General features: G+C 36.7%; 1 protein-coding gene across 1 annotated transcript in view; it reads right to left on the reverse strand.

The window, feature by feature from the left end:
* Nucleotides 1–22,529, reverse strand: part of IQCJ (IQ motif containing J) — a 35,225-nt gene that overhangs the window by 8,808 nt on the left and 3,888 nt on the right. The window contains exon 4 of the mRNA XM_039358705.1: nt 17,826–17,976. Within this exon, the coding sequence (XP_039214639.1) occupies nt 17,826–17,976 (151 nt within the window). The remainder of the gene's footprint in view (nt 1–17,825; nt 17,977–22,529) is intronic.

Here is a 22,529-nt window from a genome sequence, read left to right on the forward strand (position 1 = left end):
AGATTCCTGGGATAACAAAAGAACAAACCTATATTCATTTTCTATCAGATCTGATGAATAAATATGAATTCTCTCCTAGAGACCAAGAGATTTAAATGTAACATTTGAACAAAACACTGTACAGAATTGAAAATGAATACATAATCCTGGAATGATAATACTGAATAGGTATTCCTAAGGAATAGCACATGTTAACTGCAAAATATTTTTCTTGCACTGTATATCTTTTTATTTCAGAATGGAATATTTTCTATATGCCCCAATATGACAAAAATGTTGATAATAATGCAATTGATTGTAAGAGCATACTAAGGAGCCATAGAGATGTTATATGCATATTGTCCATGGGGATACTAGTTCACAAATATGCTCAAAATGCATTGCTATAATTCAGCCCACTGAGGGAATAAACTGAAGAACAAAAGAGAATCTATACTGGGGCTCTACAGGGATAATGATGTATCTTGTATTTCCTCAGATTTCTGTCTGCCATGTTATTTTGTTCTGTGATCCAAATTAAATGTATACATCTGTGTGAATAAAGGTCAATGAAAACTGAACTAGTAAATAAGATTCTTATTCAGGTCACTTATTTAGGAAGATGAATAATAGGATGACATAATTATTGCTTTGTAGATTCTTGTATTCCACCTAGTGAACAGAATGATTGGCTATATAATGACCTCATTACAAACAGATGGATCCTTTATAATTTCAAATAGCATATTATAAAGGCCATACACAATTTAGTATGAACTGTGAATCATCTGGGGATATAATTGATAAATGAAAAGGATGTGCTGGTCACAGAATGTTACAACACAGCATCTGTTTTAATATAGTAAGGAATCGGAGCTTGAATTGAAGTTTAAATATTTTTAAAGTAAACCTATTAAAATCAGCAGCACTTAATCCAATCACCAATGATTAAATATATTTATTCTAATGCATCTTGACTTGAGCTATTTTAAGCCTATTCTCTTATAGATTCTTATGTGGTGTTAGTCATATTAAGAATATAGTAAGTAAAAACGCTACATAAGGATCCACATTCAGGAGCATAATAATATTTATAATGTGCATGGATACCTATCATTGAAATCAATTGCATTGTTTTTCCAGGAAATGATTCTTAGAAAAAGTGCTGCTGCTTGAAAGTGTTATCAAAAATGCTACATGCACACCTACAAATGACTCAAAACTATTGCCCATGGAACTAAGTCCCTGTACAGACCAAGTAAATAATACTCATAGTCATATATTCTAATGCTTATATCTTTGTCTAGGTATAAAGTCTTTAAAAATAATTATGTTTTTATAAAATATGAATTAATTATGTATAAATCCCTGAGATAATCCTCTAGCCGAAAAAGCAACAAGACATTTTACTTGTGCATACAATTTTACATTACACAAAATATTCCATTCATTTTTTAAAAAACAACATTTCTTTGGAATAAGTGGGAATTAGCCAGCAATTAAAAGAACAATTAAACTGGTAATTTAAATTCTTAATAAAATAGATGATAGATAGATAGATAGATAGATAGATAGATAGATAGATAGATAGACAGACAGACAGACAGACAGACAGACAGACAGTCACAGTGGAATATTCCTTTTCACACATTTCATTTCTCAAGGTTATAATTTTTCCCCTAAGATGCTTATAAATACCAAAATAGATATCTGACTCTTTTGATAGGAAATTTGAACAGACTGGATTTAGGGATATGCAATGTCCTTTGCATAAGAGGCAACACAAAAATGATGCAATCTCCTTGCAATGTTGATATGGCAACTAATATAATTAGAAGGAAGCTTTTTTAAAAAAAATTAAAATAGAACTGTGTGCTAATAAACATTCAGTCTCAATTATGAAAACTCAGTGATGGAAACAGTATTTTTTTATTGGGAAAAATACATCAGGAGAACATTTTAACTTTTTTATTGGCGAGTTCACTCTTCTGATTTGTTTTCACTGCCAGACAATCATTAATACATTTGGGTAAGATTACTTAATTAAAAAAGAGGTCTAAAAGCTGTTGTTTTACTTGGACTTGCATATAGTCCTTTGCATATCTTGATTTCTTCAGTACAATGGTTTCAAAAATAAACAAGACAGCAGTCAAAAATGTAAATATGAGCCACTTACATATGACCTAACACTGTGCAGCAGCAGCCAAAAAAGCCAATCATAGACTACATTAATAGAATCAATATAACATGAAATTCTAATATCGCTTTACAAAACCTTAGTAAGGCCACACTTGGAATACTGCATCCAGTTTTGGTCATCACAATATAAAAAAGATGTAGAGACTCTGAAAAGAGTGCAGAGAAGAACAACAAGAATTATTAGAAGGCTGGGAACTAAAACGTATGAATACCGTATATGCCGCCGTATTAGGCGACCCGGCATATAAGACGACCCCCGTCTTTATAGCCGGGCCGCATTCCTAGAACGTCGTCTTATACGCCAGAAACTACCAGTATTTCTGGCGTATAAGACGACTCGGCGTATAAGACGACCCCCATCTTTGGCGCCGATTTCAGCGCTCGCGGAAGTCGTCTTATACGCCGGCATTTACGGTAACTGTTACAGGAATTGGGTAGGTCTAATTTAATGAAAAGAAGGACTAAGAGAGCCATGATAGCAATATTCCAATATTTGAGGGGTTCCTACAAAGACAAGGGGCTCAAATTATTTTCCAAAGCACTGAAGGCAAGACAAGAAACAATGGACAGAAGGCGAAAAGCAACCTAGAACTAAGGAGAAATTTTCTACTGGTGAGAGCAATCAACCAATGGAATAGCTTGCATTCAGAAGTTGTAAATGCTCCATCACTGGAGGCTTTCAAAAGAGACTGGACAACCATTTATCTGTAATGGTATAGGGTTTTTTGCTTGAGCAGGGAGTTAGACTCCAAGGTCCCTTCCAACTCTATTATTCTATGCTCTCTGTCCTATGATACTTATAGCAGATGTCTTTGCACTCTTTAGTAGCATACAGGAGAGGTTTCTTTTTCTAATCTTAATCTAGCATTCCTGTTGAATAAAGAAGGTAAAAGCAGAAGTAACTTTTATTTGTGCAAAGATTTTATGTCCCTGCTAAAAAGAATTTAAGAAAAAAGGGGGATATCAATTTGCATGTCCTAGCTTAGGCACAAAATTGCAGTACTGTTTGTTGATCTGTGCAAATTGCCTACATTAATTAGTGCTCTATCCCAAGTCTTATAGTCTTATCTCAGACTATTTCAGATGCAATCAAAGTTATAAAACAAATAATTAAAAGAGCATAGGATGCATTCATTAAATATCTGCCAAACCATCTCATAAAAAAAGCAAACAATCAATACACCACAGATCAAGGATAAGCTCAGTAACATTTTGAAGCATTCCAACCTTTGACTTGCTGAACTTTGAAAAAGTTCAATGAGCAATAAAAAAAAAACAAAGCTGGATTAAATAAAAGGCATTATTAAAATTCAATCAGCAGATTATTATTACTATAGTTATGAATCAAGTATATGAAAGCTGATATGAAATAGCATTTTTTCTGCAATTCTTATTGTGTTTGGGACTATTCCTAGGTGGCATGCTCTCTTTCAGAAGACCATTATGTGCAAGAAACCTAAACCAGTGTCCTATCTTTGGCTACTCTTTTTCACATGGCCTCACATTCCATGATACTATTTATCACATCAGGTTCTCAAAGTTTTTCTATTTCCATTTATCCTAAATTCATATGGGGGGAGAGCAGTTTTGTTACAAAGCTATTTGTTATTAACTTTAGTGATGATGTATCTACTTATGAAAATATCATGTCTGTAAATCCTGTGGTCAGGTATTGTATAAAGTGGATGTTAGAATAATTAATAATATAGAAATATTAGTCATAATTATACTACATACCTGCAAGCCACACATAAACCTCAGAAAGCATGTGATTCTATTAATAAGATCTTCTATTCCAGCTGAGATGAATCATTTAAAGTATGCAGTTGTTAATTCATGCTTTATTCAACATATAAAAATGTAAAACTGAAACAAATTGGAAATTCCCAGGGATTAATATAAGTTCTAGTATTGAAAAAGAAAGTCACTAATAACTACCTTGCCCAAGATTTCTTCTACCTTTAACAAGACTTTAAAACTCTGCCTCAACAACCAGATTGGTAAACCAATATCTGTCAGTTTTACCATGTGTGAAATTGAATTCAGTTTCTTCACCTTCATTTGGACACAGACCATGAAGTCAAAAGAGTTTGGGATATGTGAATATAATTAGAAAGGGTCCGTAAGAGACATCATCATATGCTATTTTCTTGCAGGCTTCACCTCCCCACCCCAACTACAATTCTTTTCTTCATCTCAAAAGGTCCAGAAGTGAAATAAATTCCAAATAGTTCTGTTATCTTCTGATAACATGAAAAATCTACTAACAAGACAGATGGTTCTTCAGTATTGTATCAAATTTTATCTCCACCTGTCTGTAAAAGGAAGATAAATTCAATGTATAAACTTAATGTCAAAAATTCAGCTTCAAATAGCAAACCCCATTTCCAGTAATCTTTGGGCAAGGGATTTTTGCCCATAGTGCTACATATTCTGTGCTGCATAGGAGAGTTGGTCACCAAATCAAAATAATGTGAAAGATGGTTTAAGACAGGGATAATCAATATTTTAATGGCCAGAACTGCACTTAATATTTGGGGGGGGGGGAGACAAGGAAACACACTGGCTGAATCATATACAAGGAATATGTATTTTAATTTAACCTAATTAAGTATGTAGCTATACTTTTTTCATGCTTCCCATCTCAAAATGATGAAAAATCATGCAACTTATTTTATAAGGATGTGATTGGAAGGGATCCTGGGAGCCAGGCTTCAATGGCCACCTAATTATCATATCAATAACATATGCACAGGAGAACCAGGACAAACACTTAACACCAGGTTAGCAGAATATTGGAAGACCCTGAAATACCAAAATATTGACAAAAGTGGATCCTCTAAAGCAGTGGTTCTCAACCTGTGGGTCATGACCCCATTTGGGGTCGAATGACCATTTCACGGGGGTCGCCAAACAACGCAGTCCACCATTTTTTTCCCCTTTTCTTTAGCTGTGCTACTCCCTTTTATTCTATTGGCTTTTGAAAGCCAATAGAATAGACTCTCTTGAATAGAGTCTAATTCTATTGGCTTTCAAAAGCCAATAGGAATTGTCCAGGCTGTCTCTGCCCTGCTGAGCCCGCCAAAAGTCCCATTCTGCAAACGGTGCTGCAAGTTGTCTGCAGCGAAGGCGAGCTGTCTGGAAGTTTCCACCCCTCCCTGCTGAGCAACTACTAAAAATGTAAGTAAAAGAGGGCCAGGGGTGGGAGGTGGGAGGCTGGCGGGTGCAGGGAGGGTTGCTGGCGTGCATGGGGCCCAGCGGGTGGTCGGCCTGCACCGTCTCTGCTGCTTGCCAGCTACGCCTCGGCCAGTGCAGGGGGCGGCACCATGCATGCGTGGTGCTCCTGGGCAGGAAAAGTCCTCGACTTACGACCGGTTGGGTAGTCCTTGACTTACGACTGGTTGGGGGTCACGGCATTAAAAAGGTTGAGAACCACTGCTCTAAAGAATCTATGAAATGTGGCAGATCACACAAAAATGCCAAATTTTTAATTCAATGTATACAAAAGGAAAATCCAACAAGAAGTAGAATAAAAATAGCCAACTAGTTAGTGTATAAAAGCACTAAACCTGGAAGGACAAGAAATACAGAATTGCTGAGATGACTTTAAAAAAAAAAACAAACACTGTATCCTGCAACACCTCAAAGAATGATCAATCATGTGACCTGTTTAATTAAATAGCCACTAGTTTTTCAATCTGATTACACTAATCATATTATTATGGAAACATTATATTTTGTAAATTATTTACAATTATGTTGTATACCAAAAAATTGTACTGAAAATAGCAAACAAAGCAGATTCAAGGAAGATTAACCCAAAGTCACAAACATTCTGTTGATTATTATAAATTGTGTGGATAAGCATCAGATTCTAAATTATATACACATTGTGAAGAAAGTTTTTAAATAATGAAATATTACAGCACCAAAGTGTTTGTAAAGGTTATCTTCCCATGTAAAACTGTATTGTCTGGTACTATCCATGGTACTGAAAGGATCTAAAAATTCCCATTTGGAAGTTTTGCTGTATTCCAAATTTACAGCTTTATAAGACACATTAAGAGCACCCAATTTATTGCTTTAATACATTCCATCATATACCTTTATGAAATTCAGGAGAATCTATCTATCAACATATTTCTTCTATAGAAAATATTTTATCTGTGACCAACAGCAACAGCAATACACTAGATTATCTACAAATTTTATCAACCTGTCACATTTCAGCCTGGTCTGAAGAGCTCCAGTGTCATAATCTACTACTGGCAATCTAATCTACTGTTCAGTTCTAAGAAAGAAAAGCTATGCTTTGTTGCTTTTCCATAGCAAGACATATAAGTGTGTGTCATCTGAAGCCATGGCAAACACAAAGAATGATTATTCCATTTGAACAGGCATGCTTATTCAACATCATGAAATTAAATGAAATCTGGCTACTTTCTGATTATCCTTACAAAAACAATTATCCCTAATTTTACAAAATATTTTCTATAGCATGCAGTAATCAAGATACATAAGGGGAATATTCCTCTTTTTTCATATTATTTTGCAAATGCTGACATGATTTGTCCTAATTTTTGACAAGAATACTCATTTTTTTAAATACCTGAATAGAGCTTATAAAGCAAACAGGAATTATCTTCATATTCAGGTGTGCATCATTGTTGGCCCAAGGGTTATATTTGGTTTTTAAATGGAATATCAAGGGTGGTTGTATTACAAAAAATAAAGTGGAGCCATCTAAAGTTATAATTGCATTGAATGATTGTATGCATTTTTGCTAGCTCTAAAACTAAAGATATTGTACATAGTGTGCACACTCTATTAAGTCTCCTTTTTTGGTATTGAAATGTAGATAACTTCTTCCAATCTGTTGGTCACTATGTCATCCTGCAGTTTTGTTGGCATAGCTTAGTTAGAATCTTTATTGTTTCTTCTTCTTTTGCATGCCATATACAATATGTGTTGATAATCCAACAGATCCTGTAGCCTCCCAACTAAGTAATTACCAGAGTGCTGATCTAATTTAATCTTTTAGTACAGAGGTTCTAGTAAGTAGGAAAATCTCTATTTTGGATCTTAATATTTCTATTGTACAGTTTTGCAGTTTCATTATGGTTTCCTAAGCCATACAATCCAATTATATTTTCTCTTTCATCACTCCCACATTGAGAATCCAATCTCCAAACACAAGCAGCACATCTTGTTTGCAAGTTCACTTTATTTCAAATTGAACTTGATTTTAAAAACCTCCTCTTCTATTGCATCAGTGGTTGGAGTATAAACGTGAATGACTGTCATATTAATGAGATGTCCATGAAGTCTAATTGCTAAAACATATGATGAATGGCTGCAGGAACAGAGTATGTGTCTAATGAAGAGAAGGACTAAGTCTTCCGATATTTGAGAGGCTGTTACAGAGAAGATGGGGCCAACCTATTCTCCAAAGCACATGCGGGCAAGACAAGAAGTGACAGATGAAAACTTATTAAGGAGATATCCAACCTAGATCTATGGAGAAATTTCCTGACAACTAGAGAACAATTAACCAGTGGAATGGCTTTCCTACAGAAGTTGTGGGTGTTACATTACTGGGATTGGACAGCTATTTGCCAGAATGGTATAGAGTCTCTTGCTTAAGCTGGGAATTGGACTAGAAGACCTCCAAGATCCTTTCCAACTCTGTCATTCTGTATTCTATTCTGCATTATGATATTATTTGGTCATAGATTGCATTGTAGCCAAATACTGTTCTTGCTATATTTTCCTAACTATAAAACCAACATGGTTCTTTTTTTTTCATATCCTGAGTGATAAACTGTTTGATCATCTGATTGAAAATGTCCAGTTCTCAAGTCAATGATGTTGACTTGATATCAATTTGTAATTGTTTCATTTCAATTTTATGTATTGAGCTTTCCTCTATTCATGCTTCTTACATTCTATGTATCTACTATAATTCTATCTTTGCAGCTTTAGATTTTCTTTTCCTGTGTGACAACATCAGCAACTATACATCCCAAAGATTTTAATGTAGCCATGTCATAAACAATGAACAATCCTCCGCTCTCCCTCTCTGGCTTGTTGAGTGCCATCTGACCATCATCTGGCACTATATGTCAATCATTTTATATTTTCTATCCATATGGTTTTCTCAGTAAAAATACAGGAGTGGTTTACCATTGCCTTCTGCTGCACAGTTTGAGTCTGTGCCTTTATTATTGTCAGTAAAGTGATCATCTGCCTCTGATATCTTCCTATATCGCTACTGCCCAAGATAGGTTTCTGCTTACTTTAATCAGTGTTTCTCAACCTTGACAATTTTAAGGCATGTGGACTTCAACTCCCAGAATTCCACAGCCAGCATTGCTGGCTGTGGAATTCTGGGAGTTGCAGTCCACATGCCTTAAAATTGTCAAGGTTGAGAAACACTGCGCCAGTCAGTTGAAATGACCTTCATGCATGGGTATCCCTGCTGGGAATATATATTTTTGGTATACAATACCTGACATTCTTCATTCACCCCTCCTAGGACCATACCCCCACCACAAAGAGGCAGCACAGCGGGACTTGGGGGAATTTATGGAATAAACCTATCAATATATAATAAAATGTTGACAAGAACTCCCACTTACCACAGGATTTGTGATCCTAGTTAACAAGTGAAACTTTTTGTCTTTTCATTTTGCCGTAACAGAGCTTGGTGAGAAGAAATATTTTAAATGAGGGGAATTTTCTGAGTTTCTCAACAATGACATGAATCCCCAGGTTTAAAGCTAGTTGTTGTTACTTTATACAGCAAAGATGATGTTAATTTTCTCTGAATGTAGGTAGACGCTCCAAAGCATGTTTTAACTCCCTACTGTGTCACAGTATCAATGATTTATCAGGCAGGAGAGGTTTGTGGGAGAAAAACAACAGTAACAGCAGCAGCAGCAGCACAGTATTTTTTGTAGTCTCTCAACAGGAATAGGGTTAGATCAACTTTTCTCTATAAAGCTGCTTACCTTCAAACAGACAGTAAATCACCTGTTGCTTGCTTGTTTGCTTTTTTTTTCTTTTTGTGCAAAGAGCACACCAAAAGGAACATCCCTATCACTCTAGATAATGCATCAGTGAGCAAATGAATGATTACATGTCAGCCCATCATTTTGGCTAGGGGGAAATTCAATTTTAGTAGCTCTCCCCAGCTCATGAATTCCTAATAGCCTTTAAAAATCCGACATAAAACCACCCAAATGAAAATGGTGATATGGCTGACTAACACAAAAGTCAACACTCTGAATAATGGCTCAAATCACCAGTTTCAAGGGAGTAAAAGGAAAAAGGTGATCCACATGTTCCCTGACTATTTTGGAGAAGTGATTTCTTTTTTAAATTTGGCATTATGTGACCAGGGCCAGATTCGAAACAAGCTATCTGGTGAGCTTGAAGGTTTTAAAGAAACCACTAAACATTCTTTTTGCTGATGTTTTCCACAGTGGTACTCAACTGTAAATATGCATACTTACATTAATTATAAAGCACAGAGGCACAGGCAGTGCATTACAACAGAGTGTTAAGAAGCACATCACAGAAAGCTAGGATCAAATCTCCCTGAGCTGTATGGGTTTATACTAATCATAAAATCCATTTTTAAAAAATTAATAATAACAAACACAGAAAACTTTCCTAATGCACTAATACATAAATAGGTGGAGAGATATATTTGCTTATACAGTATTACTGTCAGGACAAGTCCAAGAATGACATAAAATAATCCAGCAAAAGTTCTGTTCCTTATATACTACTACTATTACTATTACTACTACTACTACTACTACTACTACTACTACTACTACTACTAATAATAATAATAATAATAATAAAGTTGGAAGGGACCTTGGAGGTCATCTAGTCCAACCCCCTGCTGAGGCAGGAAACCCTACACCATTTCAGACAAATGGCTTTCCAGTCTCTACTTAAAGACTTCCAGTGTTGGAGCATTCACTGCTTCTGGAGGCAGGTTGTTCCGCTGATTAATTGTTCTCACTGTCAGGAAGTTTCTCCTTAATTCTAGGTTGCTTCTCTCCTTGGTTAGTTTCCATCCGTTGCTTCTTGTCCTGCCTTCAGGGGCTTTGGAGAATAGCTTGACTCCCTCTTCTTTGGAGCAGCCCCTGAGATATTGGAAGACGGCTATCATGTCCCCCCTCGTCCTTCTCTTCTTTAAACTAGACATACCCAATTCCAGCAGCCGTTCCTTATATGCTTTAGCCTCCAGTCCCCTAATCATCTTTGTTGCTTTCTCTGTACTCTTTCTAGAGTCTCAGCATCTTTTTTTACATCGTGGATGTAAAAACTGGATACAGTATTCCAAGTGTTGCCTTACCAAGGCATTGAAGAGTGGTATTAATACTTCACGTGATCTTGATTCTATCCCTCTGTTAATGCAGCCTAGCACTGTATTGGCTTTTTTGGCAGCTGCAGCACACTGCTGGCTCATATTTAAGTGATTGTCCACTGGGACTCCGAGATCCCTCTCACAGTTACTACTATTGCTTACATCTAATAGACAGAATCTTGCCACATCTTCTCAGCCTAACAGATATATCCTGGGAAATTCTAGGGAGTACCTATCCTAACTTCCTTCTTCTGTTTCCTGGCACATTATAAAGATGCCGAAGAGCAGAATGATCATAGTTGAAATTTTGCTCTAGAGTGGCCAGCATAACAGTAGTTTTTATTAGTGTAAATCTGCTGCTTGTGTTTTGCTCCATTACGTTCAACCAGAAGAAATAGAGACTTAAAATGACAAAGGGGAAGGCAATACTAACCAACAGGTAAAAGTTGGAAAGACATTTAGCAAAACTCTAGCTTTCCTTCAATAAAATTGTTAGACAGTATGAAATCTGGAACTGCAAGTACCTCCAAATTCTCCACATTCAAGAAGGGGAAAATGTGCAGAATATTCTTTGATATAATGAAATTTTCCAAGCATTTACATTTTTTTTTAAATAATGCTGCTCTAGAAAATGATTAGTCATAAATAATTTAAAATTTCCAAATGTATTTCTAAAACTGCAAACAGACACTCCATTCCTATTTAGAAGAAACTTGAATCACCAAGCAATCAACATCACACAATACATTTATCAACCAGGGCATTCAGATATGTTTCAAATTCTGTATTAATGTCTGACATAGGTATGGATTCTATGAAAGTATGGGATGAACAAGAAGAAAACTTGGAAGTCTTAATAATGACTTGTATGGCCATTGATCTCTAGCTCATTAGTATCAGATACTTTATCCTCATAAAAATAATATGCAGGAATCCACTGCAAAATGTAAGATAATGATGTGCAAAACTATACTTTATATTACTAAAGTCACTGGTAATACTCTAGTTGATACAGCTCCGAGATGAAACTTTCTTCACCATCAGTACAGCAAACTGAAAAGTTTTCCTTAACTCCAGCAGGTCTCTTTTCTTGGAAACAAATGTAGAAGTGAACTTTGGAAAATATTTTTGGGGCTCCAGGATAGCTTATTGCCCTGGGATTCCTGGGCTCCCAGGTCTAACTGTGCTTTGCTTCCAACCTATACACAATTCGCCAGGCCTTTACCAAATGGAAACTTATTTTTTTATTTTATAGTCTATCTATTTCTATGGTGGAAAAAGAGAGACCTCTTGTGGAATTATATATATATATATATATATATATATATATATATATATATATATATATATATATATATTTCAAAACTTCGATCTCTGGGAGAGGCATAAACCAGTTGTTTATTGCTAAAAAGATATTTAAAAACAATAAAAACAACTATTTACAATGTTAAAAGAAACAACTTAGCTTTCACTGGTCCCCTGCCAGCATCCTCAGAGTGAGGCTCAGGGGGTAGGGAGATTCTTTTTATACACCTTGCTAGTCTAACTGCTTACTCATTGCCCGTGTGATAGGGCCATCCTTCCTGATTAACTGTAATTGCCTTGGTTGCCCTGCCTTCTCTTTTTTGCACTCCAATTCCACACTTTTCCTCTCTCTCATCCTTGTCAATCTCCTCCCTCCCAGCAACGTTGCTGCCGGTGTGCTCTCTAACCGCTCCCTCCTACTCATTCCAGGCTGCGCATTCAAACCCAGTGTTCCAAAAGGTTATATATATATATATATATATATATATAGATATATATATATATATATATATATATATATATATATATATATATGTTTTCTGAGGTTTTCGCGGGTATTTGTATGTAGGTCTTTGGTTGTTCGGGTTTTCTCCCACGTAAAATTGGAAGTGTCTTGGCGACGTTTCGACGAAGTCCCATTCGTCATCTTCAGGCTGGTGCTTTCAGCTTCGTGCCTCGAGCAGCAGTGTGTGGTCTTGGCTGTTTCTTCCTTTTAACTGCCAGTGGGGGTATGAACTGATTGGGTGGGAGCTTGGCTGTGTTCTGATTGGGTGGAGGTGTGTTCTGATTGGTTAGGGGCTTGGCTGTGCTCTGATTGGCTGGGGGGTTGGCTGTGCTCTGATTGGCTGGGGGGTTGGCTGTGCTCTGATTGGCTGGGGGGTTCTGTTCTTTGGTTGTGCTCAGGTTAGTCTGAGTTGCAGAGGGATTCAAGATTTTGGGCTGCCCTGCCATTCCTTGGCTTCGCGTTCGTGGTCGTGCTTCCTCTTCATGGAGGGTGTCAGTTTGCTTCATGTATGGATTGGGGGGGTTTAAAGTGGCTAATGATGCAGCTGTGGTCTGGCTTCTGGTTTGTGGTCGTGCCTCATAGTCAGTGTGGCTTTGGGTTTGTTTTTTGCGTGGATGTTTGGTGGTGACATCCTGTGTGGTTTTTGTGAGTGTGGGTCTGGTATCATTTTTTGTGTTAGGGAGTCGTTTGTCAATGAGGGCGGGTTTCCAAATGGCTGGTAGGCGGGAGGTATCATCTCGCTTGTTCATGCTGTGTGGGCGTTTTTCTATCTCGATGGCTTCTCTGATTATTCTGTTATTAAAATGTTCACTTTTGGCAATGGTTCTGGTATTTTTAAAGTCAATTTCATGTCCTGTGGCTTTAAGGTGTTGGACCAGGGAAGATGTTGGTTCCTCTTTTTTGACTGAGTTCTTATGTTCTTCAATGCGTGCACTTATTCTTCTGTTGGTTTGTCCGATGTATGTGGTGGGACAAGTGGTGCATGGGATTTCGTATACTCCTTGATTTTCTAATTCAATTTTATCTTTGGGGTTTCTAAGGATGGTGGATATTTTTCTGTTTGTGCAGAATGCTGTTTTGATGTTGTGTTTATGGAGGATCTTACTGATTCTGTCTGTGATGCCTTTTATGTATGGGAGGATGGCTTTGCCGTTTTCTTGTTCTTTGTCTTGGATTTTAGTGGGGGTTTCTTTTTGGATTAGGTTTGTAATCTTATTTCTATGGAATCCATTGGATGTTAGTACATTGGTGAGAGTGTGTAGTTCGGGTTTTAGGTGTTGTTCGTCAGCTAAGCGTTTTGTTCTGGAGATGAGTGTCTTGGCTACAGAGTTGATCTGTGCTGGGTGGTGGTGTGAGAGAGCGTGCAGATAGCGGTTTGTGTGTGTTTTCTTCTGGTAGATGGTGTGTCCTAGGGAGCCATTGGATTTCTTGTAGACTAAGACATCCAGGAAGGGAAGTTGGTTGTTAGCTTCTGTTTCCATGGTGAACTGTATTTTGGGGTGTAGGCTGTTGAGGTGTGTGAGGAAGTTGTCCAGTTTTTCTTTCCCATGTGGCCAGATTATGAAGGTGTCGTCTACGTATCTGAGCCAGAGTTTGGGTTTGTGATCCGATTTTTCTAGAGCTTGGGTTTCAAAGTGTTCCATGTAGAGGTTGGCAATGACAGGTGAGAGGGGTGATCCCATGGGTGCTCCTTCTGTTTGTTTGTATTTTTGTCCATTATAGATGAAGTATGTGTTGGATAGGCAGTGGTTGGTCAGATCTAAGATGTGTTTGGGGGGGTTATATTTGTTTTGAATAGCTGTCAAGGCTTCTTTGATAGGCACTTGGGTGAAGAGGGATATGACATCGAAGCTCACTAGTAGGTCGCTGGGCTGTAAGTTTTGTTTCTTTATGATCTCTATAAACTGGAATGAGTTTTTTACGTGTGAGGTGATGGATTCTGCATAGGGCTTTAGTTGTTTGGCGAGAAATTTGGCTAGGTAAATACCAGAACCATTGCCAAAAGTGAACATTTTAATAACAGAATAATCAGAGAAGCCATCGAGATAGAAAAAGCCCACACAGCATGAACAAGCGAGATGATACCTCCCGCCTACCAGCCATTTGGAAACCCACCCTTATTGACAAACGACTCCCTAACCCCAAAATCTTAAACCCCTCTGCAACTCAGACTAACCTGAGCACAACCAAACAGAACACTCCCCCAGCCAATCAGAGCACAGCCAAGCCCCTAACAATTCAGAACACACCTCCACCCAATCAGAACACAGCCAAGCTCCCACCCAATCAGTTCATACCCCCACTGGCAGTTAAAAGAAAGAAACAGCTAAGACCACACATTGCTGCTCAAAGCAAGAAGCTGAAAACACCAGCCTGAAGATTTTACGTGGGAGAAAACCCGAACAACCAAAGACCTACATATATATATATATATATATATATATATATATATATATATATATATATATGTTACTGCCTTTGTCTCATTATTTATCTCAATTTATATATTTATTCAATATATATCTCAGTTACTACCTTTCTCTCATTATTTCTTTATATATATATATATAAAGAAATAATGAGAGAAAGGCAGTAACTGAGATTAACAAGACATAATTTTATTAAACGATTAAACAAGAGTAAAGCAAAGCAGACTGTTTAATAACTATAGATGGAATCAACACATGCAGCTAACATGTCTAAGGGAAACTAGCATGGATAAACGCTTAAGATTATTCTTCATAGCAGTAGGGCCAATGCTAACATTTTCTCCTGTGGGAAGGTAAATATGAGATGCTTATTAAACATATTACATATTTACTATTTCATATACAAGTGTCCTGCTTACATTTCATCCAGTTTTGTGAATATATTGACATTCCCATTTCAGCTTAGATGGAATTCCCAGATATTTGTCAAATATGTCCTAGAGCTTTTATGTAACAAAATTGCATTCTCTGTCCCAATTTCGGCACATGTGAAGTTAAGATGGATTTAAAGCTCTGAATATAAGAAACTCAGAAGAGGAGGCATGGTGGATTTCCAGAAAAAAAAAATCCAGAAATAGCAAAATACACTTGCCAAATTCTACAATCCAGTAAATTCTAAATTCTTTGATCTGAAACTGGATGAATATCAGATAGTAATTTACTTGTAGCAGAGGAAGAAATGAGATATCTCCATTAACATAACCAGGACCAGTGAGTGAGTGAGTGTTTTGGGTGTGTGTTTGTGTGTAAGTGTGTGTGTGTGTGTGTGTGACAGAGAGAGAGAGAGAGAGAGAGAGAGAGAAAGAGAGAGAGAGAATGTTTACTATGCAGTGTCATCAGATGTGAGTACATAACATCATCATGCCAAATAAGAATGACCAGTTAATATTGTCTTCACTCTCAATATTTTTTAGATATTGGCTGAAAATCAATGCAATTTATCATAGCTAAATATCTATGGAGATTCTCAGTCATCCAGATCACTGCTGGTTTGAAAGAAGGTCAAAGAGGCCATCTATGTCAAAACTGAACAGCTCTCTCTCAATAGAGGGGGAGGCATACAACATTATCTATCTCTAGTCTACAACACAGTCTTTTCAGCAGTTCCAACAAGGCTCCACACCCATTTGCACTACTCAGGTGACCCTGAGGGCACAGATAAACCTCCAAGTGGCGTCAACAATTCTCTAAAAGAATCAAATGACCATCTGTCTGCAAGGAATATAAATTCTTCCATTCCCCACCATCCAGTCAGACCTGAAGAAGTTTCTTGGATGAGAAATGAACCATCTTCAAATAAAAACAAAAAAGTCTAGTTGCCTCTTGAAAAACCATATATGGGACATGCAATCTATTAATGCAATAAAGTCACAAACCCAAATCAAATCAAAAGTATTGTTTCCTTTCCTCTTTCTGAACTGTTTAAAAGTTTTGTTCTTTTTTTTAAAAACACCCTGAATAATCCCTAAAAAAGGAGCATGCTTTGGAGAGAGGATCAAATTACTGTTAGCATTCACAAGTAGCAGACCCTAAAAAGATATGAAATAACTCAGCTAGTTTCAACTGCAGCTAAATCCATTCACAAAATGTTTTTATACTTTAATAAATGCTAGACCACACTAAAAGTAGATACTGTACCCCCTATGAAATGTATATCACTGGGTATTTTTCAGAAATAAATCTCACATATAGGATTTGCTTGAAAATTCAGTGCTTTCCCTTACTTTCTGTTTATTAACAGGATCCAATCATTGACTTAATTATACCATCAGCTTAATATTTACATTTATATCTTCAATATTACATAGCAATTAAATTCATTTTGGGACAACATATAGATATAAGGATCCTTTAAAACAGGGGTGTCAAACTGCCGGCCCGCAGGCCAGATGCATCATGGCAAAAACACACCCACCCCATTGCTGGCAATGGAAAAAAATCACGATACATCGCGACACATCACCTGACATTGCGAGTTTGACCTCCCCTGCGTTAAAACAATAGTTTTAACTGATGCGCTATTAATACTAATTTATGTATGGATTTTATGTAGTTTCTAATGTAGTGTGATTTGCTTCTGAAATATGTCTATTTCACTGAAATGTGAAACATCAGCAAGTTTGTCAAGCATAAAATCATTAGGACAGTTTGGAGTATAAATACAGGATCAGATCTGGCCATGAATGTAAAGAAAGCAGTTTTCTCCATTATGTATGTCTCCATTATGTATGTCTGTAACCTACAGTATGCATGCATTGTAGGCTTCATTTTGATAGGTTGATCCAACAGCATCAGTGAAATGTTACTTCTATTCACAAGCCCCAATCAGTCTATTTGATTTCTGTTCTATCCATGCAAGCCATTATTTGACATTGCAGTTGCTTAGGGATACTGTAAATGCATTTGTGGAAAAAAATGCAATCTATTTTAAGAAAGCAATAGTTATGTCAGGCTGATTGCCATCTTGTAATTTGGGCAGACAGTTTTAAACATGAAAAGCACAGTAAGGGACATGCCATACTGTTTGTTCCAATTTCTACTTAAGGTTTCATTCATATTTGTTTTTTAATTTCCATAACAGATGTTTTACTTCTTTGATATATGGTGAAAGTAAAATATGGACAGAGCAGTTGATCACTGAAGAAAACAAATTGCATGTTCTGTGAATTGACTTTCTTAAACAATTGACCTAGTTTGTAAAAATGTTGATAGTCACAATACAAATAGGGCTATTACCCCTCCCCCCCCAGAATATGAAGCATCAGCAGAAATATTGCATTGATATTTGCAAGATTTCTGCTTTTGCATGACCGCAGTCACTAATGTAAAGTGTGAATATGAAAGTCAAGTGTGCAAAATCTGCAGATATAGCAAATAACCGAAGCATAATAAAAAAGCTACTGTGAAGGTGAGTCCAAACTGGACATTTAAAAAGTTTAAAACTGGGAGGGACAAATGTACTCACAGGTGTACTGTCATCCGAAAAGATGTTCATACTGATAGAGCTGCTCATTTTGCCAGATGACAAGGAAGGTGGTGAAGGACTGCGCTTTTCTAAATGGTTCTGACTCTGTGTATCTTGACGTTGGAGATATTCACGCCATGCTCTTTGAATGCTATATGAAATTTGAAAGATGGATGAATACGAGCATATATTTTATATTCCTGCATTTCTCTAGACATCCATTCTGAAAGGCAACCCTTCTAAAACCGAAACAAGATTTTTGCACGCTATGGGAAATACATTTCTTAAAAATTTCTCTTTTGAATGCTGTATTAAAGACATATTTTCCCCTAAAAAGCTTCATCCAGTAATGATTCCTAGGTGGTGTTTCCCCCAGTGAAGGAGGAATTTATCAGAACAAGTCTCTGGGGTAAAAGTTCATGAGCCTAGCTTGTAAAATGATCAGGAGAACCTGCGGAAGGAGCAAAGTACTCTCTATACAATTTTAAATAAATGAATATATTTTAAAATCAAAGTCCAGGGTTTAAAATTATATACTTAGAGTATATCACAGTGGGAACATTAATCATATAAATTAAATATGAAGTCTTACATAGAAAGTCCCAAATGTCTTACTAAATTCACTTACAGCTAACTTCAGATAAGATATTTAATGAACATTTCCATTCACTTTTTTGATAAAGCATTAAAGAAAAAAAATCTTAATCTGAACAGATAGAAAAAACTGATGTGCTAGATTAAAGTAAAAGCCGACCTACTTCAGCATTTGGTTCCTACAGTGGCTACCAGATGCTTGTGAAAAACAAAATGTGAGTGTAGCATTTTCTCCTAACAACAGCTGGTATTCAGAGGCATATTCTATTGGTAGAACAAGAAAGATATGTGGTTGGAATGAAAAGTAGTGCTTCCATTTCTATAACTTTACTTTATAGAGATTTTTTAATAAAAGAAACCAGAAAATAATCCTTGAAATTAGCTCTTTGGTTACCTGTATTTACCTTTCCACATAAGCATTACTGTTTGCTACACACTTCTGTCCAAGATGGACAAGCTTCATAAAGTTGTTGTGAAAAAACTCTATGCTTTCTGTCACTAGTCAGGTCTTGGCAGCCCTGACCATCTCTTCAAATGGATGGGTAAGATGGTGAGATCGAAGTTCATTTTTTCCTTCTGTCTAACATGGTCCTTTGGAGAGAAAATGTCCTTCTTGTGCTTCTGAATTAAAGTTTTGTAGCACTGAGTTCATACTGATGTCATATTCAAAGAAATCCATGTGAATAGCAGCATCTGCATTCCCAAAAACTAACCATGAGTTTTCATGCTGAAGCTGGATGATGATGATGATGATAATAATGATGATGATGACAATGATGATTGCAAGGCATTGTGTTAATATTCCATGGAGTGAGGCTTTGTTTCTGGGTCATAAAGATGAACCAATGTTTTATTGGTTATCACAATTCTGTGAAGAAATTTCTCACCTTCATTGTTTTGGCATGACAAAAATTATCGGCAAATTTCAATTCTTGGAAGTTTTATCTATCATCACAGTAAAAGGCATCCAACCTACATAATCAACCAGTATTGAACAATATAAATAATGTGACCCCGTGTCTCTTTCAAATGCATTTTGAATAAATTGTGAATTGTCAGTTCATCAAGCTTTCTCATATGAAACTTATTGGTTGTTGTCATATACCTTTGAAGTTCATCATTTTTGGCCCTGTTTGTGGCCTAGTCATATCAACAGAGTCATCACCACAAACAATCTATATTTGGTGGTCATTTTCTTTACTTTGGCAGACAAAAGTTTAATCACAACAGACTGCTTGAAGTGTACTTACTTGAAGCTTTCATTTCACAAATAGCAACAGAATCTTTTATCACTACAACTTCCCATCAACTGAGGTGAAAGAACAGATGCTAAAGATGTCAACATTTTTAGTTTGTCCATAGTGCTATATCTTTGTAATCTATAATCCTGAGGGCATTACTTTTCATTCAGCCTTCATGTGTGCATTACAACTAGGAGCCATTGATATTTTTATCTTCCACAAAATAATATGGATTCATAAACTTTTCAACAAGAAACATCTGTATGTTTCAATTAGTGCACCCCCACTGTTGTTTCCAATACCTTTCTACAGTCTTGGCCGGACAAAAATCTGTTTTTTTTCCCAAACACTGCAGAACAAACTGCTTTGATTTTAGACAGAATTTCTTCATATACAGTTATATAAAATAGAAATAAAAATATATTTGTTTTCTATTTTTTCTTGTATTCTTGTTATCCTTTTTGCTGTTCTGGGAAAGAAGCTTCCATCTGCTGAGTGGGATATCTACAAACACCAGGTGGCAGTGTAATATCAAAGAAGCTTTGGATTTTGAATAGCTTTGTGAGAAGTATAGTATTTAATTCAAAACATTGCTCTTTACATTACAACTGAATACTTATCTGAAGAGAACTTCCAGAAAATAGCCTTATGATATTCTAATGCAGTTCTTTAAATTCTTATGCCGTTTCTCTGCTTCTTCTTCATTGCAAATAAAGGATAAAAAATAGAACAATTAATCAGTGGAACAACCTGCCTCCAGAAGCTGTGAATGCTCCAACATTGGAAGTTTTTAAGAAGAGACTGGACAGCAATTTGTCTGAAATGGTGTAGGGCAGGGGTAGGCAACCTTGGCTCTTTTATGACTCGTGGACTTCAACTCCCAGAATTCCTGAGCCAGCATGGCTGGGAATTCTGGGAGTTAAAGTCCACGAGTCTTAAAAGAGCCAAGGTTGCCTACCACTGGTATAGGGTTTCCTGCCTGAGCAGGAGGTTGGACTATAAGATCTCCAAGATCCCTTACAACTCTATTATTATTATTATTATTATTATTATTATTATTATTATTATTATTATTATTGATCATCGCACAATCAGCCAGATGTTCAGACTGGATTTGGCATTTTGTCTACCTATCGAGTCCTACCCAGGACCTGGGATAGGCAGATGTGGATGTTTGATGGTATTACAGATATCATCGCAGGATGGAAACAGTTCCTAGTAAGGCCGCCTTTTGCAATTGACTAATAGAGAATTTGTCAATGCCAATGGTGTTCAAGTGGTGCTCCAGTTGTTTTGGGATTGCACCCAAGGAGCCTATCACTATTGGTACTACCCTTGCTTGCTTTTGCCACAGTCTTTCTATTTCTATTTGTAGGTCTTTGTATTTTGTTATCTTCTCCAGTTCTTTCTTGTCTATTCTGCTGCCTCCAGGCACTGCCACGCCCACTATCCAGACTTTTTTGTCTTTCTTATCGACAATTGTTAAGTCTGGGGTGTTAAGTTGCAGGTGCTTGTCTGTTTGAATTCTGAAGTCCCAGAGCAGTTTAATTTTATCATTTTCTATGACTTTCTCTATTTTATGATCTCATTTTGCTTACAGGCAAATGATATTTTTTGCAGATCTTCCAATGCACCATTGCTGCTACTTTGTCATGCCGCTGCTTGTAGTCAGTCTGTGCAATTTTCTTGCAACAGCTTACCAGGTGGTCCACTGTTTCTTCAGCTTCTTTGCATAGGCGGCAGTTACTGTCTGTTGCTGTCTTCTCAATTTTGACTTTATATGCATTTGTCCTTAAGGCTTAGTCTTGTGCAGCCAGAATTAGTCCCTCGGTCTCTTTCTTCAATTTTCCTGCTCTTAGCCATTGCCAGGTCTTGTTATTATCTGCTTTCCCATTATTATTACTATTACTACTACTACTACTACTACTACTACTACTACTACTACTACTACTATTATTATTATTATTATTATTATTATTATTATTATTATTATTATTATTATCTACCCCATATATCTCTGGAACAGTGTTTGAATTGCTGACCATCATAATTTTTAAAAGTTAATAACTTGTTTTCCCATCACAAAAATCCCAAGACTTAATAATAATAATAAAGTTGGAAGGGACCTTGGAGGTCATCTAGTCCAACCCCCTGCTCAGGCAGGAAACCCTATACCATTTCAGACAAATGGCTGTCCAATCTCTTCTTAAAAACCTCCAGTGTTGGAGCATTCACAACTTCCGGAGGCAGGCTGTTCCACTGATTAATTGTTCTAACTGTCAAGAAGTTTCTCCTTAGTTCTAGGTTGCTTCTCTCCTTGATTAGTTTCCATCCATTGCTTCTTGTCCTGCCTTCAGGTGATTTGGAAAATAGCTTGACTCCCTCTTCTTTGTGGCAGCCCCTGAGATATTGGAATACTGCTATCATGTCCCCCCTCGTCCTTCTCTTCATTAAATTAGATATACCCAATTCCAGCAGCCTTTCCTTATATGCTTTAGCCTCCAGTCCCCTAATCATCTTTGTTGTTCTTCTCTGTACTCTTTCTAGAGTCTCAACATCTTTTTTACATTGTGGTGACCAAAACTGGATGCATATTCCAAGTGTGGCCTTACCAAGGCATTGTAAAGTGGTATTAATACTTCATGTGATCTTGATTCTATCCCTCTGTTAATGCAGCTCAGCATTGTGTTGGCCTTTTTGGCAGCTGCAGCACACTGCTGGCTCATATTTAAGTGATTGTCCACTAGGACTCTGAGATCCTTCTCACAGTTACTACTATTGAGCAAAGTACCCCCTATACTATACCTGTACATTTGGTTTTTCTTGCCTAAATGTAATCTTACTTTTTTCACCATTGAATTTCATTTTG

The sequence above is a fragment of the Crotalus tigris genome, unplaced genomic scaffold (genome assembly GCF_016545835.1).
Source record: "Crotalus tigris isolate CLP2741 ecotype Arizona unplaced genomic scaffold, ASM1654583v1 scf7180000019064.365789, whole genome shotgun sequence".
Lineage (NCBI taxonomy): Eukaryota > Metazoa > Chordata > Lepidosauria > Squamata > Viperidae > Crotalus > Crotalus tigris.